Source organism: Ovis aries, chromosome 2 (assembly GCF_016772045.2).
Source record: "Ovis aries strain OAR_USU_Benz2616 breed Rambouillet chromosome 2, ARS-UI_Ramb_v3.0, whole genome shotgun sequence".
Taxonomy (NCBI): Eukaryota; Metazoa; Chordata; class Mammalia; order Artiodactyla; family Bovidae; genus Ovis; species Ovis aries.
Window position 1 is genome coordinate 140,834,066 of NC_056055.1, and position 27,387 is coordinate 140,861,452.

Genomic DNA, 27,387 nt, shown 5'->3' on the forward strand with positions numbered 1-27,387 from the left:
CTTGTAACAGCTGAAGTCCACATGCCCGAGAGCCTGTGCTCCACAACAAGAGAAGCCACCGCCAGGAGAAGCTTGAGCACTGCAGCTAAGGAGTAGTCCCCACTTGCTGCAACTAGAGAAAAGCCCTCGCACAGCAAGACCCAATGCAGCCAAAAATAAAATAAATTAAAAAAGAGTCATGCTTCATGACCCGTGAAAATGACAAGTTCACATTTCAGTACCATAATTAAAGTTTTATTGGAACCCAGCCACGCACATGTGCTTTGTCTCTGTTTTTGTTGAGACAATAGCTGAGTAGTATTGTGATAAGGTTCACGTGGCTAAAAATATTTCCTTTCCATTTACAGGAAAAATTTGCTGCTCCCTGCTCCAAGTTACAACTGACCTGAATACAAACCATGAATTTAAAACCATTTAAAATAGTCAAGAATAGTCATGAACATCTAGACGTTCACTGACTCAACCAAATTTGAACAATAACTAGATGTGTAACTACATACTTTAAAAGTTGTTCATCAATCCAAGGACTATTGTATATTAATGGGAAACAATCATCATCACAACAGTAAGAAAACAACTCTACAATGTACTTTTCAAGAACTAAGAGGTTGTCCTTCAATTTTTTTAAGGACTAATTTTTTCCAGACTTAGGATCAGCATCAGTGCTTTGTCAGTCAAAAATCCCAGTACCAAAAAAAATAAATAAATAAAGATGACATTCCTTTAAAAGATAATACTTTCTTATTCTTTGCTTTAAAAATTACATCAATCTTCAGGAACCTTTGGTAGCTACTTTGTAAATGAGGCTCATGTCATGATCTGATGGAGAAAGAAAATAAGTTACATTTTCTCTTTGGCAAAATTTCACCCATTGTAAGACTGTAAAATACATGGAAGATTCTAGAACAGTTTACAATCATTCAGTTGTTGTCGGATATTTTTTTTTCTGCAAACAGATGGCTGGGTTATGAAAACTTGTTGAATATATTCACCACACAATTTCCTCAGATCAAAGATTGATCTGAAATAAAGGAATATACATCTCAATTCATTGTATCCTTAGAGCCCTATTTCCTCTCCTCAACCCCATCAATGATTAGGCTCCACATTCTTCCATAGGTCACAAGACAGCATCAATAATTTGTCCAAGTAAAACAGCTAGCAAATAAAAATAGTGATTGAGCTGGTGGCATGTGGGCAACTGGTTAGGCCACTCCTACCTCACTGTTGAGTTATCCTTACTTCAAGGGAATCACAAATTAAGATCACAGTGGGACTCTTTTGCAGAAATAAAGTCACAATTCCAAAAGGTTTTGGTTTTTTTTTTGGGGGGGGGGGAGGGCACAGCGGACTTTCATGTCACAGCACTCTTTTGAGAAAGCCACAGCCAGGGAAGAGGAAGTGATCCTCCCTTGGGGGATGCAGCTCATCCTGGTAGGCAGGACCCTGCCTGAGCCAGTTCGTGGGACCCTTTCTGCCCGTCCTTTACCTGGCTGCCAGAAGGTTCCCTATTTTGGGAAACGTGCTGCCACTGAACAGAAGCATCCACATATGGCAGCACTTGGGGGAGTTTTAATCAGCACCAACACTAAAATGGAATTCCTAAAGAAAAGACTGCACTCAAAATGTCAGCAATTTGAAAAAACTCAGCAGTGGCCACAGGACTGGAAAAGGTCAGTTTTCATTCCAGTCCCAAAGAAGGGCAATGCCAAAGAATGTTCAAACTACCAGACAATTGCACTGATTTCATATGCTAGTAAGGTTATGCTCAAAATCCTTCAAGCTAGGTTTCAGCAGTATGTGAACTGAGAACTTCCAGATGAACAGGCTAGATTTAGAAAAGGCAGAAGAATTAGAGATCAAATTATCAACATTCACTAGATCAGAGAGAAAGCAAGGAAATTCCAGAAAAACATCTGTTTCTGCCTCATTAACTATGCTAAAGCCTTTGACTGGGCAGATCACAACAAACTGGAAAATTCTTAAAGAGATGGGAGTACCAGACCACCTTACCTGTCTCATGAGAAACCTGTATGTGGGTCAAGAAGCAACAGTTAGAACCAGACATGGAATAACTGACAGGTTCGAAACTGTATTTTTGTCTCTCTCCATATTTAACTTATATGCAGAGTGCATCATGTGAAATCCAGGCCTGGATGAATCACAAGCCGGGATCAAGATTGCCAGAAGAAATATCAACAACTTCAATTATGCAGATGATACCACTCTCATGGCAGAAAGTGAAGAGGAACTAAAGAGCCTTTTGATGAGGGTGAAAGAGGAGAGTGAAAAAGTTGGCTTAAAACTCAACTTTCAAAAAATGAAGATCATGGCATCCAGTCCCATCACTCTGTGGCAAATAGAAGGGGAAAAATGGAAGCAGTGGCAGATTTTGTTTTCTTGGGCTCCAAAATCACTGTGGATGGTTGGTGACTACAGCCATGAAATTAATAGATGCTTGTTCCTCAGAAGGAAAGTAATGGCAAACCTAGACAGCATATTGAAAAACAGACATCATTTTGCAGACGAAAATCTGTATAATCAAAACTATGCTTTTTCCAGTAGGCATGTACAGATGTGAAAACTGGATCATAAAGAAGTCTGGGGACTGAAGGACTGATGCTTTCAAATTGTGGTGCTAGAGAAGACTCTTGAGAGTCCCTTGGACAACAAGATCAAACCAGTCAATCCTCAAAGAAATCAATCCTAAATATTTATTGGAAGGAGTGTTGCTGAAGCCGAAGCTCCACTACTTTGGCCACCTGATGCAAAGAGCCAACTCACTGGAAAGGACCCTGATGCCAGGAAAGATTGAAGGCAGAAGGAGAAGGGCATGACAGAGGATGAGATGGCTAGATAGCATCACCAACTCAAAGGACATGAATTTGAGCAGACTCCAGGAGATAGTGGAGGACAGAGAAACCTGGCATGCTGCAGTCCATGGGGTGGCAAAGAGTAGGACATGACTTAGTGACTGAGCAGCAACAACATAGAAAAGACAATCTCAGGCCCTCATCTTACAAGAGTCCATATGGAGCAAGCTGCAACCCAATTCAATTTAGGAGAAACTTGTTGGTTCTAAGTGAGAGCTTTTAGCCAGAGGATCCATGGTTTGAGGCTATGGAAACTTTGCCTTCCTCCTCTAACAACTACATCAAGATAATATAAAAATAAATAATATTTTCAATAAAAATAAAACTTTCAGAATAAGTGTCATCTCCTTTTTATAAACTGTTCACTCACTCTTGAAAATCTCTATTTCAGTTGCCAATAAGGATTTAAATCTTCTGGAAGAAATATTCATCAAAACTTACACAGCTGCTGATGACTGACATCAAGCATGAAGGGAAAAAAAATCACATCAATGTTTCAACACACTACTCGCAGAACAACTTCTATTCAGTCCATCTGTACTAAATGGGTGTGCCAAAAATTGGACAGGCCAACAGATGGCTACCAGCATTGTTTGGCATGCATATCAGTGCTGTTCTACACTGCTAAAAGACGAAGCATGCTCCCCTGAAGGAATTCTATAGTTTCTAAAATAATAACTTACATAACAGAAAAACTAGAGAATCTTCACATTTGAGCCTCGATCCACAAGCTCCAAATCTGTGCTGTCTTGCAAATTTGAATTTTAGTGCTTTTGAAAAGCAGTCATCTCTTTTCAGAGATTAGTGCTTCTTAACCAGGGATGTGTTATTGTAAGTATTCAGGGTATTCCTTCCAAGACAGGCCCTCACTTGGGTCAGCATACGGAATAAGACATCCGGAGGCGGGGCCTAGGCGTGTGTATTTTGAAAAGCACACCAGGTGCCTGTGAAGTGCATCCCTGATTAAGAACAAGCTTTCCAGATCATCTTTTATACTGATGAGCAAATAACCACGACATACACATCTGCACACATAGACCAATATAATTTTGCTTAATTCCTCAAGGTGTTGTCTCAATGTTCTCCTTTGCCACCTCAATCTTTCCTCTGAACTCTTGTCTTTGAAGTTGTCTCACTGTTCAGTAATTTTCCCAGACAAATTTTAAGCCAAATGGTGTCTATACTAGGCACTCTTCATTTGGGGAGGCAGGATGCCAACTTAGATCAGCAAACCCTTCCAAAATAACGCCTTCATAACATACAGTCACTTAAAAATACTTATTCAGCAGACTCTATATGTTGTAATAAAGGCTGAGAAGAATGTGAGAAAAACAAGATACAATTCTTGTGTCCTCAAGGAGCACATGTGATACAATTAGGGTGAAAATATACAGACAAGCTAAGAAAAGCTAAATATTCACATAAACAAAGCAAGTTGTTCAGTTCAGTTTAGTCACTCAGTCGTGTCCGACTCTGTGACCCATGAACCGCAGCATGCCAGGCCTCCCTGTCCATCACCAATTCCCGGAGTTCACCCAAACCCATGTCCATCGAGTCAGTGATGCCATCCAACCATCTCATCCTCTGTCATCCCCTTCTCCTCCTGCCTTCAATCTTTCCCAGCACCAGGGTCTTTTCAAATGAGTCAGCTCTTCGCATCAGGTGGCCAAAGTATTGGAGTTTCAGCTTCAACATCAGTCCTTCCAATGAACACCCAGGATTGATCTCCTTTAGGATGGACTGGTTGGATCCCCTTGCAGTCCAGGGGACTCTCAAGAGTCTTCTCCACCACCACAGTTCAAAAGCATCAATTCTTCGGTGCTCAGCTTTCTTTAGAGTCCAACTCTCACATCCATACATGACCACTGGAAAAACCATAGCCTTGACTAGATGGACCTTTGTTGGCAAAGTAATGTCTCTGCTTTTTAATATGCTGTCTAGGTTGGTCATAACTTTCCTTCCAAAGCATGTTGATTCAGTATTAAATGACTAGTACTTACAATAAAAACTCTGAAAATTCAGAACTAGTGCTTACTCCAGATCCAACTGTCAAGGCAGATTACTGAGAAGGCCTGCGGTTTGAAGAATGGGTTAGTAATAAAAGGGTGTGGCAGAGGAATGCAGGTGTTCCATGCCAAGAACACATCACAAACCGAGGCAGGAATGACCAAGGAATGGGCAGTGAAAACACAGTCCCCTAGAAGGAAAGGGGTCATTTGGGTGGCCAATACCAAACAAATAAAAGCCAGGCTCTAGTTTTCAGATTAAAGAACCTAAGATATTGTTGTTGTTTAGTCGCTCAGCCATGTCTGCCTCTTCGTGACTTCATGGACTACAGCATGCCAGGCTTCCCTGTCCTTCATTATCTCCTGGAGCTTACTCAAACTCACGTCCATTGAATTAGTGATATCATCCAACCATTTCATCTTCTGTTGTCCCCTTCTCCTGCTTGCAATCTGTCCCAATATTAGAGTCTTTTCTAATGAGTCAGCTCTTCACATCAGGCAGCCAAAATATTGGAGCTTCGTCTTCAGCATCAGTCTTTCCAATGAATATTCAGGGTTGATTTCCTTTAGGATTGACTGGTTTGATCTCCTTGCTGTCCAAGGGACTCTCAAGAAGGTTCTCTAGCACCACAATTCAAAAGCATCAATTCTTCAGCATTCAGCCTTCTTCATGGTCCAACTCTCACATCCATACATGACTATAAAAACCACGACTATACAGACCTTTGTTGGCAAAGTAATGTCTCTGCTTTTGAATAAACTGTCTAAAAAAAATGAATAAACTGTCTAGGTTTGTCATAGCTTTTCTTCCAAGGAGCAAGCATCTTTTAATTTCATGGCTACAGTCACCATCTGCAGTGATTTTGGAGCCCAAGAAAATAAAGTCTGTCACTGTTTTCATTATTTCTCCATCTATTTGCCATGAAGTGATGGGACTGGATGCCATGATCTTATTTTTTTGAATGTTGAGTTTTATGCCAGCTTTTTCACTCTCCTCTTTAACCTTCATCAAGAGCTTCTTGATTTATCTATAAGATTTATCTTACAGAAAAATCATTAAGTTGTAAACCAAAAGATCATGGAGATAGTAGTATTTTAGGAAACCGTAGTTTTTTGTAGCAAACAAAATATCTGTAAGTATGAGATAAATAAGAGACCTAGGAGAGGAATTAGGATCAGTGCCATAGCAGTTGGCTTTACAAAGAACATGGCAAAAAGTGAAGAGGAACTAAAAAGCCTCTTGATGAAAGTGAAAGTGGAGAGTGAAAAAGTTGGCTTAAAGCTCAACATTCAGAAAACTAAGATCATGGCATCCAGTTCCATCACTTCATGGGAAATAGATGGGGAAACAGTGGAAACAGCGTCAGACTTTATTTTTGGGGGCTCCAAAAGGTCCGTCTAGTCAAGGCTATGGTTTTTCGTCTGGTCATGTATGGATGTGAGAGTTGGACTGTGAAGAAGGCTGAGTGCCAAAGAATTGCTGCTTTTGAACTGTGGTGTTGGAGAAGACTCTTGAGAGGCCCTTGGACTGCAAGGAGATCCAACCAGTCCATTCTGAAGGAGATCAGCCCTGGGATTTCTTTGGAGGGAATGATGCTAAAGCTGGAACTCCAGTACTTTGGCCACCTCATGCGAAGAGTTGACTCATTGGAAAAGACTCTGATGCTGGGAGGGATCAGGGGCAGGAGGAGAATGGGACGACAGAAGATGAGATGGCTGGATGGCATCACGGACTCGATGGACATGAGTCTGAGTGAACTCCGGGAGTTGGTGATGGACAGGGAGGCCTGGCGTGCTGCGATTCATGGGGTCGCAAAGGGTCGGACACGACTGAGCGACTGAACTGAACTGAACTGAATGGAACTAATGGGAGTGGCTAATTGGGTTGAGTTTCCAGCTGTAACAGAACGGAGGCATACAAACAATTAGAGAAAGAGGGAAGTCAGACATGAAAGCTAATCAGAGTTTCCAGTGAGAGACAGCAGAATGATGTTGCAGAAGAAACCTCTACACTGGACAGATAACTTTGGAAGATGCTGATGAAGGGAGCGAAGTAGAATGAGAAAAATAAAGGTCAAATCTGGAAAAGTAGCCCTTTAAGGACCCAGTGAAAATGCAGAACAAATGGTGTGAACAGAGGCCCTTGGAAAGCCAAGAGTAAAAACCTGGTGGCCACTCAGAAGTCAAGAAAGAAGAGAGTTTCAAAGCAAAGTTCAGCAAAGGAGAGGTCAAGGCCACTGGTAGACTGTTCTAGTCCCAGGAACCCTGATTTATGCCTTAACCCATAGCTGATCTTTCTCCTTTAGTCTTTACTGGCTGTCCATACCAACCATATAGAACACATACACATTTATCTCTTAGTGTCTATAATGGATCCACACATACTTAGATATTCCTGTGACACTACCATATGAAGCTTCTTGAGGGAGGAGATCCTAATCGGTACTGTATGCACCACCCACCCGTACTGTGTTTTCACATTACCAAGTCTCTAGTAATCACTTAAAAGTTTTAACTGATTATAACTATGAACATCCAGGTAATTGTGGTATGCAGATAAAAACGAGCTGAATTCAGGAAGAAGACACTGGTACACTGCTTAGCCTTGCTATTCAAAATGTGGTCAATGGACCAGTGGAATCACCTGGGAACTTGTTAAATATTCAATTTTGGCTGCTATCCCAGGCTGAGCAACTGAATCAGATGCATTTTAACAAGATCCAGGTGATTGATTCCTGTGATCCTGGCACAGAAAGTGGTGTTGACTCTATAGAATGGAAAGGGATTGCACTGAGTCCCCAAAGAAGCTGAAGGAAAGGAAGATGGCACGAATTTCACCCCATGGGCATGTGCCTAGACCCTGTATGTGTGGGTGCTCAATCGTGTCTGACTCTTTGCAACCCCGTGGACTGTAGCGCACCAGGGTTCTCTACCCATGGAATTTTCTGGAGTGGGTTGCCATTTCCTACTCCAGGGGACAATCCCGACCCAGGGATCAAACCTGTGTCTCTTGCATCTCCTGCATTGGCAGGCAATTCTTCACCACTAGCACCACCTCAGAAGCCCTCTTCACCTCTACTCAGACCTGCTGCTCAGAAATGGAGCCCAGGCCCTTTGTGCATGTGGTACAAACAGACCAGGAAGCTATTCTGGCTTTTGATCAGGAGCCCAGTTCCATAAATCCTTCTTCATAAACTGCCACTAGTTCAATTATAGGAAGGGCTTTGCATATTCTATCTGCTAGGTTGTTTGTCCAGATTTTATAAATATTCTGACCTTCTGAAGACCCTGTTTATGTTTTCCATATTTGTCCAGCCTGAGGATTTATGATATTATTCTCACTCTCATTCATTTATCCCATAAAATTACATTTCCCTCTAAGCTTTAGATTGCAATTGTTAACATACTTTTTTCAGCATAATTAAAAGCTAAACTTGAAAATGTAACTTTGACCCCAAAAGGAAAGATCTATACTGACAGCATTATTGTTTAAGGGACCAGGTATCAGGAAAAAGCTCCCAAAGAAAAGCACTGTTAGACAAAGGCAGTCTCATCTCAAAGGATGAAGACCACGTAGAGCAACCAGTCTCGAGGCGGAATCTTGCCTTTGTTGGGGATGTGCTTGATGCTTCAATATTTTTTTTCTCTAACTTTTCTACAGATGTGGATTTTGAGTGTTACTAGTTCAAAATAACACTGTGCTCAAAGAGTTCTCTGCAGGCCTTTTACTATTTTTAACAGCTTTATTGACTTCTAATTTACACATCAAAAAGTTCACATTTCAGAAATGGAAGAGACTTTCATTCTACCCGGCACTTCAAGCAATGCTTCATTGAACTCACCAAAGAATATAATATAGCCATTTCTTAAAACTCCAGGAAGACAGGACATTATCATGACCTTCTGATAATATATCCTAGTATCTCAGCTTTTATCAGTGGAAAGTACATCGTAACAATAAAAGTCCCCTCTATTAAAATGCAAAATATAAAAGTAATAGCTTTTTGTGCTGCATTTCAAAGGTAGTTGACTGAAAATACCACTGTAGGCCTTGTAATCTGCCTGCTGTGTTGAAACTCCACTAGGAAGCAAACTTCATTTACTGCATCAGATGTAGAAATCACAAATTCTGACAAACTACTATCCCCCAGTTTTTCAGGGACTACTTTTTCCCACCAGAAGGCATGCTTTTGGCGGCTGGGGCTGGGGCGGCGGCGGCGGCGGCGTGAGCGGGGGCGGGTCCTGCTGAAGCCTGCACCAAGCCATTATTTTTCATCTCAAGGATGGAATGAATAAGTTAAACAGGTTTTTCTTTCAAAAAAATAAAGAGCAACTCACATGCTCTCGCAGAACCTCTTCAGCGTGCTTGGTTTCTCCTGGTTGCGTCTTTGTCGGAACCAGCGTTGAATGCTGCGAACATCCCAGTCCAGCTGCTTGGAGAGGCCCTCCAATCTCTTTTCATCAGGATGCTATGAAACAAGGTACCAGGAAAACATTTTCATCTTCACTATAAACAGATCTGCCCTGGTCTATACTGGAGATAACTGTTTTCCCTGTATTTTCTATCCACTACTTAGCTGGCTATATTGAATACTGAGGACCAAGGCCTTCCATCAGCAGCATGAACAAAGACAACCACTTAGGACAAGAAAAGCCGCTCATTATGAAACAACACTGAAAATATAAATCTCACTCTAGTGCTTGTACTTCTTATCAGCAACAAAGACTTAGTGAAATGGCCAACTGGCTAAGCCAGCTCCACCAAGCTACCAGGAAAGGAGTTAAGTAAAGGTGAGTTGGCCAAAAGACCTCATTCAAATATTTCACTTTCCCAGGAGAAAATACTGTGCCAATTATCAAATATCAAAACAATGTAGGACAGACAAAAAGCCTGGACTAATCCCCAAATATGCCATTTTAGCCTAAAGTACCAATTCCACTTAAAAGACATGTTTTCTCTCTCTTCCTCTTCAATTTCCCGTCTTCACTTCTTTATACATTCATTTTGACTATTCTTTTCTTGGTCTTCCTTTTGACTAGAACTCCATCAGATTTTTTACAATGACTATGCATTACCTGAAAATGCAAACTTGGTGAAGTAGAAAGAGAACCATATAATAGCATCATTGACTCAGTGGACTTGAGTTTGAGCAGATTCCAGGAGGGCTTCCCTGGTAGCTCAGCTGGTAAAGAATCTGCCTGCAACGTATGAGACCCCAGTTCAATCCCTGGATAGGGAAGATCCCCTGGAGCAGGGCATGGCAACCCACTCCAGTATTCTTGCTGGGGAATCCCCATGGACAGAGAAGCCTGGTGGGCTATCGTGCATGGGATTGCAAAGAGTCGACTGACCAACTGAACAATAATAATATTACTCTGTTTCTCGTTCCCATTTCTAAAAATTAGGAGATGACAGACATAGGTTCAGTTCTTGTTCTGATGAACTTTCTGAGCCTCAGTTTCCTCACCTGTTCAAAGGAAGATTACTTATCCACCTAAACAGTGCTGAGGACCAAATGCAAAAATGTATGCAAATCTCAGTGCATATTAGTTCTGTCCCTCCTCTCTTCTGCGTCCTGCCAACAATTACATGAGGGTGACCTGTCATACAACAAAACTAAACTGAGTTAGTTCTACTTCTTTATTTATTCTACCATTGCTTTATAATTAAGGAAATGTTAATAATCAGAAGACAGAACCACAAATGGGGTAGGGGAAGACAGGCCGACAGCTTTCAAGTCCTAAGGGTGGAAGGTACATGCGACACCTTTTTAAAGCCTCTCAAGAAATTCAAGGTGTCAGACACACAGGAAACACAGCAAATGGCCTTAGTCTTATGACTGAGGTTATAAAATGTGCTGAGCTTGAGTCTGTGAAAGTTATTTGCTAACTTTCAGTAAGGCATGTACCCTGTGGTATTTTTCTTAGAAGAATACCTGGCTATACTCTCCTCTGTCTCTCAATTTAAAAATATGATAGAGAGAAAATGCACAGCCTACAATAAGAATAACTCCAGAAAGAATGAAGGGATGGAGCCAAAGCAAAAACAATACCCAGTTGTGGATGTGACTGGTGATAGAAGCAAGGTCCGATGCTGTAAAGAGTAATATTGCATAGGAACCTGGAATGTCAGGTCCATGAATCAAGGCAAATTGGAAGTGGTCAACAAGAGATGGCAAGGGTGAACGTCGACATTCTAGGAATCAGCGAACTAAAATGGACTGGAATGGGTGAATTTAACTCAGATGACCATTATATCTACTCCTACGGGCAGGAATCCCTCAGAAGAAATGGAGTAGCCATCATGGTCAACAAAAGAGTCCAAAATGCAGTACTTGGATGCAATCTCAAAAACGACAGAATGATCTCTGTTTGTCTCCAAGGCAAACCATTCAATATCACAGTAATCCAAGTCTATGCCTCAACCAGTAATGCGGAACAACTGAAGTTGAACGGTTTTATGAAGACCTACAAGACCTTTTAGAACTAACACCCAAAAAAGATGTCCTTTTCATTATAGGGGACTGGAATGCAAAAGTAGGAAGTCAAGAAACACCTGGAGTAACAGGCAAATTTGGCCTTGGAATGCAGAATGAAGCAGGGCAAAAACTAATAGAGTTTTGCCAAAAAAATGCACTGGTCATAGCAAACACCCTCTTCCAACAACACAAGAGAAGACTCTACACATGGACATCACCAGATGGTCAACACCGAAATCAGACTGATTATATTCTTTGCAGCCAAAGATAGAGAAGCTCTATACAGTCAATAAAAACAAGACCAGGCGCTCACTGTGGCTCAGATCATGAAATCCTTATTGCTAAATTCAGACTCAAATTGAAGAAAGTAGGGAAAACCGCTAGACCATTCAGGTATGACCTAAATCAAATCCATTATGATTATACAGTGGAAGTGAGAAATAGATTTAAGAGCCTAGATCTGATAGATGGAGTGCCTGATGAAGTATGGAATGAGGTACGTGACACTGTACAGGAGACAGGGATCAAGATCATCCCCATGGAAAAGAAATGCAAAAAAGCAAAATGGCTGGCTGGGGATGCCTTACAAATAGCTGTGAAAAGAAGAGAGGTGAAAAGCAAAGGAGAAAAGGAAAGATACAAGCAGCTGAATGCAGAGTTCCAAAGACTAGCAAGAAGAGATAAGAAAGCCTTCTTCAGCAATCAATGCAAAGAAATAGAGGAAAACAACAGAATGGGAAAGACTAGAGATCTCTTCAAGAAAATTAGAGATACCAAGGGAACATTTCATGCAGAGATGGGCTCGATAAAGGACATAAATGGTATGGACCTAACAGAAGCAGAAGATATTAAGAAGAGGTGGCAAGAATACATGGAAGAACTGTACGAAAAAGATCTTCATGACCCAGATAATCATGATGATTTGATCACTAATCTAGAGCCAGACATCTTGGAATGTGAAGTCAAGTGGGCCTTAGAAAGCATCACTACGAACAAAGCTAGTGGAGGTGATGGAATTCCAGTTGAGCTGTTTCAAATCCTGAAGGATGATGCTGTGAAAGTGCTGCACTCAATATGCCAGCAAATTTGGAAAACTCAGCAGTGGCCACAGGACTGGAAAAGGTCAGTTTTCATTCCAATCCCAAAGAAAGGCAATACCAAAGAATGCTCAAACTACCACACAATTGCACTCATCTCACATGCTAGTAAAGTAATGCTCAAAATTCTCCAAGCCAGGCTTCAGCAATATGTGAACCGTGAACTCCCTGATGTTCAAGCTGGTTTTAGAAAAGGCAGAGGAACCAGAGATCAAATTGCCAACATCTGCTGGATCATGGAAAAAGCAAGAGAGTTCCAGAAAAACATCTATTTCTGCTTTGTTGACTATGCCAAAGCCTTTGACTGTGTGGATCACAATAAACTGTGGAAAATTCTGAAAGACATGGGAATACCAGACCACCTGAACTGCCTCTTGAGAAATCTGTATGCAGGCCAGGAAGCAACAGTTAGAACTGGACATGGAACAACAGACTGGTTCCAAATAGGTAAAGGAGTACGTCAAGGTTGTATATTGTCACCCAGCTTATTTAACTTCTATGCAGAGTACATCATGAGAAACGCTGGACTGGAAGAAACACAAGCTGGAATCAAGATTGCCGGGAGAAATATCAATAACCTCAGATATGCAGATGACACCACCCTTATGGCAGAAAGTGAAGAGGAACTAAAAAGCCTCTTGATGAAAGTGAAAGAGGAGAGCGAAAAAGTTGGCTTAAAGCTCAACATTCAGAAAACGAAGATCATGGCATCGGGTCCCATCACTTCATGGGAAATAGATGGGGAAACAGTGGAAACAGCGTCAGACTTTATTTTTTGGGGCTCCAAAATCACTGCAGATGGTGACTGCAGCCATGAAATTAAAAGATGCTTACTCCTTGGAAGAAAAGTTATGACCAACCTAGATAGCATATTCAAAAGCAGAGACATTACTTTGCTGACTAAGATCCATCTAGTCAAGGTTATGGTTTTTCCTGTGGTCCTGTATGGATGTGAGAGTTGGACTGTGAAGAAGGCTGAGCGCCAAAGAATCGATGCTTTTGAACTGTGGTGTTGGAGTACACTCTTGAGAGTCCCTTGGACTGCAAGGAGACCCAACCAGTCCATTCTGAAGGAGATCAGCCCTGGGTGTTCTTTGGAAGGAATGATGTTAAAGCTGAAACTCCAGTACTTTGGCCACCTCATGCAAAGAGTTGACTCATTGGAAAAGACTCTGATGCTGGGAGGGGTTGGGGGCAGGGGACGACAGAAGATGAAATGGCTGGATGACATCACGTCAATGGACGTGAGTCTGAGTGAACTCCGGGAGTTGGTGATGGACAGGGAGGCCTGGCGTGCTCCCATTCATGGGGTCACAAAGAGTTGGACACAACTGAGCGACTGAACTGAAGAGAACTGAACTGACAATCAGAATACCCTGGCTCTACTATTTTCTTAAAGGAATTCATTTTTAGTTTTCATTCATTTTCTAAGTCTATTGAATTGGTAAACCATTCATATGGTTCACAAAATAAAAATTATCCCAAATTTCACCTTCCAATTTGTACCTATTCTCTCAGTTCCTACTCTCCCCTTCTTACCAGGTAATGGGCTATTCAATTTCTTCTTAAAGTTATCTTATCGAATATAAGCAAAGTTGGATATGCCTTCTTGTATCCATCCCCTCACACCTTCACACAAAGTTGTTGTATTATTTTGGACTTTGGGTTTTTCACTTTACAATATATGTTGGAATATTTCCATATCACAATATTAGGAACACCCTCCTTTTGTAGAACTATATGGACATGCCACAATTTACTTATCCACTCCACTACTAATGCCCACTCAGGTAGCTTCCACACTTCCACTACTATACACAATGCTGCAATAAATAACATTGTCGTGGGTTATTTTATACACATATCAGTTCAGTTCAGTCGCTCAGTCGTGTCCAACTCTTTGCAACCCCATGGACTGCAGTACACCAGGCCTCCCTATCCAACACCAACTCCCAGAGTTTACTCAAACTCATGTCCATTGTGTCGGTGACGCCATCCAACCATCTCATCCTCTGTCGTCCCCTTTTCCTCCTGCCCCCAATCCCTCCCAGCATCAGAGTCTTCTCCAATGAGTTAACGCTTCGCATGAGGTGGCCAAAGTACTGGAGTTTCAGCTTCAGCATCATTCCCTCCAAAGCAATCCCAGGGCTGATCTCCTTCAGAATGGACTGGTTGGATCTCCTTGCAGTCCAAGGGACTCTCAAGAGTCTTCTCCAACACCACAGTTTAAAAGCATGATTCTCAACTTGCCTGACTTCAGGCTCTACTACAAAGCCACAGTCATCAAGACAGTATGGTACTGGCACAAAGACAGACATATAGATCAATGGAACAAAATAGAAAGCCCAGAGATAAATCCACACACATATGGACACCTTATCTTTGACAAAGGAGGCAAGAATATACAATGGAGTAAAGACAATCTCTTTAACAAGTGGTGCTGGGAAAACTGGTCAACCACTTGTAAAAGAATGAAACTAGATCACTTTCTAACACTGCACACAAAAATAAACTCAAAATGGATTAAAGATCTAAATGTAAGATTAGAAACTATAAAACTCCTAGAGGAGAACATAGGCAAAACACTCTCAGACATAAATCACAGCAGGATCCTCTATGATCCACCCCCCAGAATTCTGGAAATAAAAGCAAAAATAAACAAATGGGATCTAATTAAAATTAAAAGCTTCTGCACAACAAAGGAAAATATAAGCAAGGCGAAAAGACAGCCTTCTGAATGGGAGAAAATAATAGCAAATGAAGCAACTGACAAACAACTAATCTCAAAAATATACAAGCAACTTATGCAGCTCAATTCCAGAAAAATAAACGACCCAATCAAAAAATGGGCCAAAGAACTAAATAGACATTTCTCCAAAGAGGACATACGGATGGCTAACAAACACATGAAAAGATGCTCAACATCACTCATTATTAGAGAAATGCAAATCAAAACCACAATGAGGTACCACTTCACACCCGTCAGAATGGCTGCGATCCAAAAATCTGCAAGCAATAAATGCTGGAGAGGGTGTGGAGAAAAGGGAACCCTCCTACACTGTTGGTGGGAATGCAAACTAGTACAGCCACTGTGGAGAACGGTGTGGAGATTCCTTAAAAAATTGCAAATAGAACTACCTTATGACCCAGCAATCCCACTGCTGGGCATACACACCGAGGAAACCAGAATTGAAAGAGACACATGTACCCCAATGTTCATCGCAGCACTGTTTATAATAGCCAGGACAGGGAAACAACCTAGATGTCCATCAGCAAATGAATGGATAAGAAAGCTGTGGTACATATACACAATGGAGTATTACTCAGCCGTTAAAAAGAATTCATTTGAATCAGTTCTGATGAGATGGATGAAACTGGAGCCAATTATACAGAGTGAAGTAAGCCAGAAAGAAAAACACCAATATAGTATACTAACACATATATATGGTATTTAGGAAGATGCCAATGATGACCCTGTATGCAAGACAGGAAAAAAGACACAGATGTGTATAACGGACTTTTGGACTCAGAGGGAGAGGGAGAGGGTGGGATGATTTGGGAGAATGGGAATTCTAACATGTATACTATCATGTAAGAATTGAATCGCCAGTCTATGTCTGACGCAGCGTGCAGCATGCTTGGGGCTGATGCATGGGGATGACCCAGAGAGATGTTGTGGGGAGGGAGGTGGGAGGGGGGTTCATGTTTGGGAACGCATGTAAGAAAGATTTTAAAATTTAAAAAATAAAAAACTAAAAAAATAAAAGCATGATTCTTCGGTGCTTAGCTTTTTTAATAGTCCAACTCTCACATCCATACATTACTGGAAAAACCATAGCTTTGACACATATACACATATCATATCAGTTCAGTTCAGTTCAGTCGCTCAGTCGTGTCCGACTCTTTGCGACCCCATGAATCACAGCACCCAGGCCTCCCTGTCCATCACCAACTCCCGGCGTTCACTCAGACTCACGGACACAAATGTTAGCTGACTGGTTTTAAAAAATTAAACAGGCAGGTAATTCTGGATTAATTTTCCATACTATAGTTTTGCTAACTCAATTTCTATGTTTATCTTTATTAATTTCTTCCTTCTGTTTGCCTTCAGTTTGTTGTTCTTTTTCCAATGTTTAAGCAAGTGGTTTTATATATATGTACAATATATGTATATGTATATGAATATGAGTTTTCATATGAGTACTACTTTGGCATAGTACATAAGTAGTACTTTCATCACTGTTTCCTAAATATTCTAAAATTTTATTTTTACACAAAAGTTAATTAAGAAAACAAGAGCTTTGCTGATTTCTAGTATTAGTAAATTGTGCTTATTTTAGAAGTTTGTCACCATTTTTATATAAGTAAAGGTTAATTTTTTAAAAAATTTAACATGTTCTTGAAAAGATAGTATAGTCTCTACATTCAGAATACAGGGTTCTAAATGTACTCCTTTAGTCATCCTCATTATGCTTTTCAGAATTAGTTGCTATATTGTTTTTTATTTTATATGTTCTGTTTCATATTTTGACCTGTCATGACCCAGATGTAAAATTAAAATTTTTTACTATTAAATAAGTTTTTCTTTTGTTCTTTTCTATAAGTATACGGATACACTCATATTTAATGCATGTATATTCATAACCATTTAAATTTCATTGTGAATTGTATCCTTTGGCAATAAAAAGCCAATATTTCATTTCATTTCAACCTTTTGGTCCAGAACTCTTTCTTTAAATAAAAACAGGTACCCTACTCTCTTATTTATATTTGTCTATAAACCTTTACTCATCCTTTTATTTTCAATGTCTATAGTTACTTTATCTAAAGGTAAATTTCATAAGCTATGTGACCTAAATCTGAATTATTTTTATTAGATGAGGTAAACCCACTTATATTCATTGATAAAAGTTTATACTTTGTTGTTATTGTTAGTCACTAAGTCTTATCAGACTCTTTTGTGACCCCATGGACTATAACCCACCAGGCTCCTCTGTCCATGGGGATTCTCCAGGCAAGAATACTGGAGTGGGTTGCTGTTTCCTTCTCCAGGGGATCTTCCCAACCCAGGAATCGAACTCATGCCTCCTGCATTGGTAGGTGGATTCTTTACCACTGAGGCACTAGGAAGCACTTATTTATACTTATTTCACATTAATTGTGTTTTCTGTTATCATAGTTTAATTTTTTAAATTTTATCAAATCCAATATGGCTGATGTCCCTTTCTTTGTGTGTGTAATTTTTATTCTACTGGTAATCCACATAACCATAGGACTTTTCTTCTGTTTCCAGTCAATAAAAACTCCAAATGAACAATATTTAAAACTAGCATATTTCTTCTCCCTTTTTCACCTAATATTAGTCAGTAATTTTCTCTCTCAGAGTTTACTCATGTACTATTTAATACGCTCATTCTTCTATTACTCAATTTGGCTGCTTAAACTGATAAGCTTTGACTCCCAGCTATTAGAGCTTATGCAGTTAATGAACTTGCTCTACTTCCCACTTCCTTCCCTTTTTCGACTCAGTTATTGTGAGATGTATCATTTCTACATTGTGAGAGCATATAATGTTTACATTCTGTTCTGTCATCCTAATCCTCACATTTCTATCTCAGTTCTACAGTTTAAATGTATTCAAAACTCATCAATATTCCCAACAATCTCTTGGTCAGCTGAAATTAATACTTACAAGTGTTAGTCACTCAGTCATGTCTGACTCTTTGAGACCCCATAGACTGTAGCTCGCCAGGCTCCTCTGTCCATGGAATTCTCCAGGCAAGAATACTGGAGTGAGTTGCCATTCCCTTCTCCAAATACAAAGTTTCTTCAAAAAAGGACTCATGGGAACAATTCCTCTCAATTTTTGCAAATTCAATATGTTTGTCTTTAGCCTTTACACTATAAAAACTATTTACCTAAATATAAAAAGTCTTACTTCATACTTTCCTTGAAAATACTGGAAAATGTTGTCCTACACAATACTGCTACAGGGATGACCAAAGTCATATGGATGTTTTTCCCTAGACAAATGATGTAATTTTTTTGCTTTTTTGCTTGTAATGCTTTGCTGTCCAAGAATTATTTCTTTTATATTTCAAGTCTAATATTTTAATAAGTCCTGGTGTAAACCTTCTTGGGTCTATTTTTACTGCATTTTATTAACATATTATAAATCTCCACTTATTTTAGGAAAATTTTCTTACCACATTTATTCTACTTTGTTTTTCCTCACACTTCCCTGGTAGCTCAGATGGTAAATAATCTGCTTGCAATACAGGAGACCCAGGCTTGATCCCTGGGTCAGGAAGATCCCCTGGAGAAGGGAATGGCTACCTACTCCAGTATTCTTGCCTGGAAAATTTCATGGACAGAAGAGCCTGGCAGGCCACAGCCCATGGGGTCACAAAAAAGTAGACTACTTTCCCTTAAGAGACTCCAATTATATAGATGCTATATCTGCTTGCTCTATATATCTAATTATTTTTATCTCTTTTTCATTTCATTTATTTCAGCTTATTATTTCTATCTGCCATGTTCCCCACTGAGATTTCTGCAACATTTAGTGTTTCCTGTGTTCTTTCCAAATTTGTCTTCATTTCTGTGATAGTTTTAGTACTTTTCCCCTGAACTAACCAGCTCATACTGCATCTCTTCTTGTTGATCAACTATTTTTTGCTTTAGGTTTTCTATTTCATTTTTTATGGTCTTCCTGAACAGAGTTATTGCTTATTAAAAAAAATAAAGTCTAAGGTAAAATATTTGATTGCAATTTTCAGTTGCCCTGTGGCCTTCTTGTTGCAGTGACAATTTTTGTTAGTAACTGATGTTACATATTCTTTTTCTTATCTTTGATTCTGTGTTTCTTCTTTATTATCCATCATTGACTGAGTTGGATTTTCTTGACCAGCTACTGGTAGTATAGGGAGCAAGGAGGGTACTTCTGTAGTTTAGAAAAGTGAAACTGAAAGTTGCTCAGGTGTGTCTGACTCATCGTGACCCCAAGAACTGTATCCTGCCAGGCTCCTCTGTCCATGGAAATCTCCAGGCAAGAATTCTAGAGTGGGTAGCCATTCCCTTCTTCAGGAGATCTTCCCAATCCAGGGATCAAACCCAAGTTTCCTGCATTGCAGGTGGATTATTATCCGTCTGAGCTCCCAGGGAAGCCCAAGACTACTGGAGTGGGTAGCCTATCCCTTGCCTTCAAAGAACACTGCCTCCTGAAAATGTGCCATCCACCCGTAGTTTTCTGTGTACCTCTTCCACTTCTTTGAATTAAACTGAGTCTAGAAGGGCACCTACTAGCCTTGTTGCTATACCTAGTGTTGCAAACAGTGGATAGAATTTTGATTTTACCTTTCAGTTCAGTTCAGTCACTCAGTCATGTCCAACTCTGCGACCCCAGGAATCACAGCACACCAGGCCTCCCTGTCCATCACCAACTCCCGGAGTTCACTCAGACTCAAGTCCATCGAGTCAGTGATGCCATCCAGCCATCTCATCCTCTGTCATCCCCTTCTCCTCCTGCCCCCAATCCCTCCCAGCATCAGAGTCTTTTCCAATGAGTCAACTCTTCGCATGAGGTGGCCAAAGCACTGGAGTTTTAGCTTAAGCATCATTCCTTCCAAAGAAATCCCAGGGCTGGTCTCCTTCAGAACGGACTGGTTGGATCTCCTTGCAGTCCAAGGGATTCTCAAGAGCCTTCTCCAACAACACAGTTCAAAAGCATCAATTCTTCGATGCTCACCTTTCTTCACAGTCCAACTCTCACAGCCATACATGACTACTGGAAAAACCACAGCCTTGACTAGACGGACCTTAGTCGGCAAAGTAATGCCTCTGCTTTTGAATATGCTATCTAGGTTGGTCATAACTTTGCTTCCAAGGAGTAGGCGTCTTTTAATTTCATGGCTGCAGTCACCATCAGCAGTGATTTTACCTCTAGGAGATGTCATTTTTGCTGGCTTTCCTGAAATCTATTCCCACAGGGTCCTCTATCCACACTTCATGCTTTTTACATCCTCCTTCTTGGCTTCTGCCCAACCCCAGCTGTTTTTATTTAGCCTTTCTATATATATTTTGAAATCTGGAGATATATATCTCTTAGTTTGCCAAAAAAATAAATATTGTGAGATTTTCCTTCTTTTTTTGTGTATTTTTTATTGTCATGTTTTATAATTGCTCCATAGTTCTTTTCCTTCTTTTAAGACTCCCAAGGAAAAAAATTAATAATTCTGACTTAGATAAATATTTTTATACCAGAAATACCCAGGTTAATTTCCATAAACACAAACATACAAGGATGGAAAAGAAAAAGAAAAATAGGCATAAGAGGAGAATCTGGAAAAACTAATCAGAAACCTGCATATAATTTTTAAAATACAGTGTAAATAGACCAAAAGCAGATTACGATATGATAATCTCATAATTCTCTAGATCATAAAACCTAGTTTCAGAGCTGACAAATATATTTTACCCTTAATGGTTCAATAATTGCTTTGATGAGAAAATGAGGCTGTTACGATCACAGATATATGCCAAAAGCTAGAAAGATATATAAATAAATAGATAAAATGATTGATTAATTTATATCTATCTCATTCAGATAACTCTGGATATAATCAGTTAAGAAACATGAACTCAAAATATTCGCTAAAGAAAAATAATCATGCCATTTATTTGAATGAGTCTAACAATTTATAATTGGTGATATTTGAGCCCCATCACAAATCTACTGAATCAGAATCTCTAGGAATAAGATGCAGCAATCTACATTTAACACCTCAGGTGCTCTTAATGTGAATTAAAGGGGAGACCTCCAGGCCCAAATAAAAGCTCCCTCACTTACTAACTGACTTACAGCCCAAAGCCATAAGGCTAATGTTATGCTTATTGCATAATATCTGCAACAGCAGAGCCAGTGCTCTAATACACAATTCAAGTCTGCTCAAAAACCAATACTTTCAATTATTTTACAACAGAGGTAGGTTCTCTGAGATATTTACAAAATTTTAGATTTACAGAGGGAAAAAAAAAGAGTGAAAAAGACATGCAGATGTTACCTCAACAGGAAAGACAGCCAGACCATGAAGCATTTCACATTTATCAGCTAATTTCATAGATGAAAACTGCTCAGTCAGGGCATGTGACTAGTGAACTCACACAGGAATCCAGACTCAGAAGGGCTCACACTTGGGGTTTAAAGTTCTGTGGTTGCCATCTTGAAATTCTTGATGATTGTGTTAAGGAGATGGTGTTTCGTATAGGAAGTCCACTGGGACAGGGAAGCATATGTCAGGGGTTCAGAGTCTTGGCTCACACACAGTCCCGTCACTGCCCCAGATGAGGCTGGGTACCTTACTTCCCTGTCCTCTAGCTCCCCAGGGCCTCCAGGCTTCACCTTCCCACTCCTGCTGACTGACTACTGCTGCCCTAGATGCAAACATGGAAAGGGGTGGGATTAGGTGTTCACACCCCACGGTGTCGCAGCCACCCGCACCCTGGGCTAGCAGCATCCCAAGGTACTTAGTGGGTGACTCGGTGGGGATAAGTCTCTTGCTCACTCCAATCCTCCAATCCAGGTACCTAGTATGTCTTGGAGCAGAGAATGCAGTACACTGGCAGGTCTCCTGTCCACTATGGGTTGGGACAGTGGGCCTATGGAAAGCGGAGAGGCCTGTATCCACTTCTCCCTCTGGCCTGAAAAGGACAGACATTTAGCCCAGGAGCTGGAAAGAGACAGAACTCAGCAGCTAGTGGGCTGTGTGCACTAAATTACACAGGGTGGGGTTCCTGGGTATCTGTCAGGGTTTTCACTTGCCTCATGAGTATGCCTAAGAGGCATGGCATTAAATACCAAATAAAAAATCCTGACAGGTCAAGAGAGAGACAAACTACACAAGAAAGGAAAAGGCTTTCTCTTTTTATGCCTTTAATGGCACCTTTTTGTGCTTTTTGAACAAAGGGCCCTGCATTTTTAGTTCTGCACGAGCCTCCAAAAATTACGTAGCCAGTCCTGCATGCAATAGATTTTAAGGGTTCTTAGGGGATATCCCTTCACACTTGATAGATGATAAACATGCCCTTCATCAAAGATGAACTGAAACCATGGCCAAGGCCAGGATGCTGGACAATCATTGTTCAAACACTCCAAATCCTGCTGCTTGTATTTTGGACAGCAGATCTGTTCCTTTCTCATATCGCAGATAACACTGGCGAACTACAAAGAATTCAGGGAAAAACAGTTCCAGCCTTGGCTGCATTTAATTCAAAACCTGAGGCTTCTGCTTTAATCATGTAGAAATTTCCAAAAGAATCACCTTGGAAACCAAGAGAATATGATCATTAAAATTAGCTAGAAGCAAATATCCTCCAGAGCAGTCAACCTGGCTGCAAAATCCGTTCATTACCTTTATAGAGAAAAATCCCCTAGTAACCATAATAAACATAAGGCAAGGGAAATAAAACATCTACCGCAGGATTCCTAAAGGGAGGCATAACATTTGGGTAGAAAATTCATTTTTATGCATTTAGGGTAGTTCACAAGGTAAATACAAATATGTTGTAATCACATGCGAAAAAATGAACCTTTAACTCCCTGTGGGTGTGTATGCTTAGTCACTGAGTTGTGCCCAACTCTCTGTGACCCCATGGACTGTAGCCTGCCAGGCTCCTCTGTTTATTGGAATTTTTAGGCAAGAATACTAGAGAGGGCTGCCATTTTTCTCTTCCAGGAAATCTTCCTGACCCAGGGATCAAACTTGCATCTCCTATAACTCCTGCATTGGCAAGCAGATTCTTTACGTGAGCCACCTGGGAAGGCCTTATAACTCCCTGCACATCTGCTATTTTAGAGGGGGAAATGTGTTTGCTGCAACAAACTAATAAATAAAAATGCAATTTCCATCCTACTATTTTCTTCCTTTAAACACTCTATCACACGAGTCCCTTCAGGTTAGAAAGTGGCAGTCTAAAATCATCCCACAAAACAAAAATTCCATTTATTCTACTCTTCTTCCTAAAATCCCACTCACTCTACTCTTCTTCTTAGCAGAGATATAAAAAACATTGTGTGCTTTCTTTCTCTTTCCTGAGAAGAATACCATTTTTAAAAGAATAGAGGGGAAAACCCTAGAGAATCCTGGCAGAAATGTAGACCATAAAATAAACAAACATGTTTGAAAATTTGAATTAATTATTTTACAACAAGAGAGAACCAATAAAAATGGTTAGCAACACAAATACCAAAAAAGGAATAAAATTTGCTTAACATGGTCAAATCACATCTTAGAAGCCTGAGAAATTCTCCCAGAAAAAATGAAGACAGGAAAACAGACCATTTAATACGCAAATGCACAGTATTTCTCACAGACTGTTACGCTTCTCCTTTCTTTTCCATGAAAGAGTGAAGGAGAGATTTCAGTAAGAATAAGCTATGTGGATGCTGTGACTTGCAGTTTCATGGCCTCAGCTTGAGGGTTTCTGACTTCCGTCTTCTTCCTCCTCTTTTTGTTCAGAAGGAGAGACCAGCTGGCAGTCGGTGACCATCTTTCCTCTACATCCTCCCTCTCTCCCGCGCTCGCCTCTTTCCACCCTGGTTTGGACTTTAACTCTCAGCAGAGCGATCATCTCCTCCCCCATTTTCTTTACAGTGAATCTGTACTTTGTAACTCTCTGGACCCTCGCTCTTCATGGCTTCATATTACTGCTCTTTTTCCCCTCCATCGTTCCCATTTCTGTTCATGTCGGCCTGTGTATCATAACTGCTGGAACATATGGACAACTCCGGAAGCAAATGGGCACTTTTCCTCACAGCTACAGTAATCATTCCTCAGCTCTCCCCAGTCGCCTCCACAAAGTCCCACCCCACCGTCAGACATACATGCTGCTCCATGTCAGGTGAGACTGAGGCATAGAATTAGTGCCCTCCCTGTCTAGTCTAGACTGTGCTTCACAGCCAAGCTTCTCGCACACACTTGGGAGTAAACACACAGGTCTCAAACATGCCCACGTGTGTTTGGCTTCTCCCTTTCTCAGTTTAGTCACAGTGCCTGTGTGCTTTCCATGCTTTCAAGCATGAGGCTAGTCAAATGCTAGTTCTCAAACTCAACAGAGAGGGAATTAAATGATTTCAGACTAAGAATAGTGGTCGTAACAATTCATATCCCAGGAAAGGACAATCATACCTTTGTAATTGCAGTGAAGACCTTTTCCAGAATGGCATTTGGCTGGGCAATCTGTGGTCCATTGGCCTGAATGTTGAGGGCTATGGCACATGGTTTGGCTACAAATCTAAAAAAAAAAAAAAAAAAAACACATGTTATTCTCTCTATAGCTGTTCTTAATGTTATCAGGTAACCATTGCTCAGCTGTCCCAATAAAGAGTTGATAAGATTTTATGGGTAGACATTGTTAACACTCATATATTAGGACCTATATAAAGCAGATTTAACTTTTTTCCCCTTTAATTCCTCAGCAGTAACATGAAAAAAAGAAATCTTTTAAAAACATTTAAACCTCCTAATACGTAAGTTCTAATGAGACTGACTGGATAGACAGACTACAAATGAGAAATATACTGGTATAAGATACAAAAAGCAAACAAACTATGATTTTGAAATGATGTATATTCTTCTTACAAATCATGTTATATTTTTACTGAGAAAGTGTTAACTAACAGAGTATGCTTTTGATCAACCCCAGTCCAAAAACTGGCCCATGTTGTCTCTATGATCAAAGTGTGCTATGTTCAGTCCCACTTTTTTATGACTTCTTAAAATTCCTTACTTTATGATTATTTGCTTCTTTCTCATAAGGAGTCATGAAAGGTGTCAAACAACATGATGTCCCAGCCAAGCTGAAAAGTCTGAAATTATTATAAACATCAGCTGCACCATTTTTATCGTAAGAAAATGACTAGGTCAAGAACAGGACGTCTCAGCTGCACTTCTGGCTGTGTTTAAAGTGTGAATGAGGCACGGAAGGCATGCAGACAGAGGACATGGGGCCTCAAAGGTCTGATGATGTCTCTCAAACTTTTTTTTAAAGAAAAGCATTAGAGTTGTTTTAAACTAAACGTTCAAGAAATAGGGTGCAATGCACCTTTTCAATAGTGACATTTAACATTTTCTCTAAATGCAAAGAATACAATATTACATGAAAGTACGACCCAAATTCATTTAATGTTTGCCAAAAGCAACTGATTAATATACACAACAGACCATGAGTAAATCTTAGATGAAGTTTCTTTAATAATAGTGAATGGCAGGGGGTAATTCCCTGGTGGTCCAGTGATTAAGACTCTGAGCTCCCAAAGCAGGGAGCACAGGTTCAGTCCCTGTTCAGGGGACTAAGACCCAGCACACCACATAGTGTGGCAAAAAAAAAAAAAAAAAATGTGGATGAGTTAAAGAACAGTAAACAAGGGAGGAATTTTTTTTTTTTTCTTTAAAGAGGGACTAATGAAGTTTACATACATGGTACCTCATAATATCCCACTGGGTCCTATTTCAAGTAGAAGGGGAAAAAACGTATTCAAGCAAAAAACTGGAAAACTGTACATGCAAGCCTAAACCAGTAAAGATATACACAGAAAATGCAATTTAATTCCTTTTTCACTGGGCTCTCTGGAACAAAGTTAGGAAAAATAACCACCTTTGCTAGAATGAGAAACATGTTACCTATGCCCTCACCTTTGTAAAAGAAGTATAGTATTTTTTTTTTAATAACTCTGGGTCTTCACTAAAAACAGTAATCATGGTGCTACGAATGTGGAAAGAAATAAAAATGGATGGGCAGTGACCACTTGTTTCCTAAAGTTTCCTGCTTCGTGGTTAGTGCCTCTTCATCATAAGGCATAATGAGAGGTGTGGAAAGACATGGGATCAGCAAGAGTTTTTCATTGTTTTTAAAAAAGGTAAAATAGCAAAACTAACTAGGTATAAAAGCCAAAATCAACACTTCTAATGGTTTCCTTCTATTCTTCCCTGTTGGATTTCTCCCCAGCCCTCTCTTGTCTTCATAATTCCTACAAATTCTGAAAAGCTGTGTTCAAATTTCCTTTTGGAATTTGGCATCAGCATCCTTGATCAAGAATATGATCTGTTTTCTTCTTCTAAAGAGTGAAGAGTCTAAATGCAGAGGCCAATCACTTTATCTGTGAATATGACAATGCCAGGCACACACAGGAGGGGGCAACAAATTTGATCCACTGGCTATGTTCTGCAAATGTACTTTTAATGTTGCCATCATTGCGGTGAGCGCTGCTGACAAGCTAACAGAGCTTCTCTGTGTACCCCACAACAATGTGCAGGCAGACAGCAGGAGAGTCAAGAAATTCACTCAATAGAATCTCTTCAAAAGCAACTTCCTCACCTTTACTGTCACTTCCCAGTAACATACAAAAACATTCAAAAAGGTTCTTTTAGTATTTTATACAATACCATGTTTTACACCTTACTCCTCCTCTTTTTAAACTTCAAATCACTTTTTTTTAGAAACACTTCTTTACATTTCCAGAACTAATAAGCATCTTGAAGAAGGCATATCATTTGATCATTAAACTTCTAAAATTTTGATAATCAAAATTATCAAACAAATATATAAATATGATTATCTATAAACATACTTTTGAAACAATGTCTAAAGGATAGGTGGGAATTATCTGCTACTATCTGGCGACAGAGACCTAGCTTCAGAAATTGATCTCTCTATGCCCAATGTCCTCATATGTAAGAAATAATATTTACATGAATAAATTATGTGATTATACAAACACATGTATATATTAAAAACAATGTCACATGGCCTCTTTGTCTAAAAGCTTTGATGGGAGCCATGTGTATTGTTTCACACCATACCATTTACACACCATGACTCTCTGGACCCAGCAACCCACACAGCTTCAGCTATGCTGTGCCAAGCCATGTGCATC

General features: G+C 40.0%; 1 protein-coding gene across 6 annotated transcripts in view; it reads right to left on the bottom strand.

Annotated features, from left to right (window-relative positions):
- The window catches only part of CERS6 (ceramide synthase 6), a 348,157-nt gene that overhangs the window by 227,644 nt on the left and 93,126 nt on the right, over nucleotides 1-27,387 (bottom strand). For all 6 annotated transcript variants that reach the window (XM_060409808.1, XM_004004627.6, XM_004004628.6 and 3 more), the window contains exons 2-3: nucleotides 24,641-24,746; nucleotides 9,218-9,348 (exon numbers count right to left, since the gene is read on the bottom strand). In XM_060409808.1, the coding sequence (XP_060265791.1) occupies nucleotides 9,218-9,348; nucleotides 24,641-24,746 (237 nt within the window). The remainder of the gene's footprint in view (nucleotides 1-9,217; nucleotides 9,349-24,640; nucleotides 24,747-27,387) is intronic.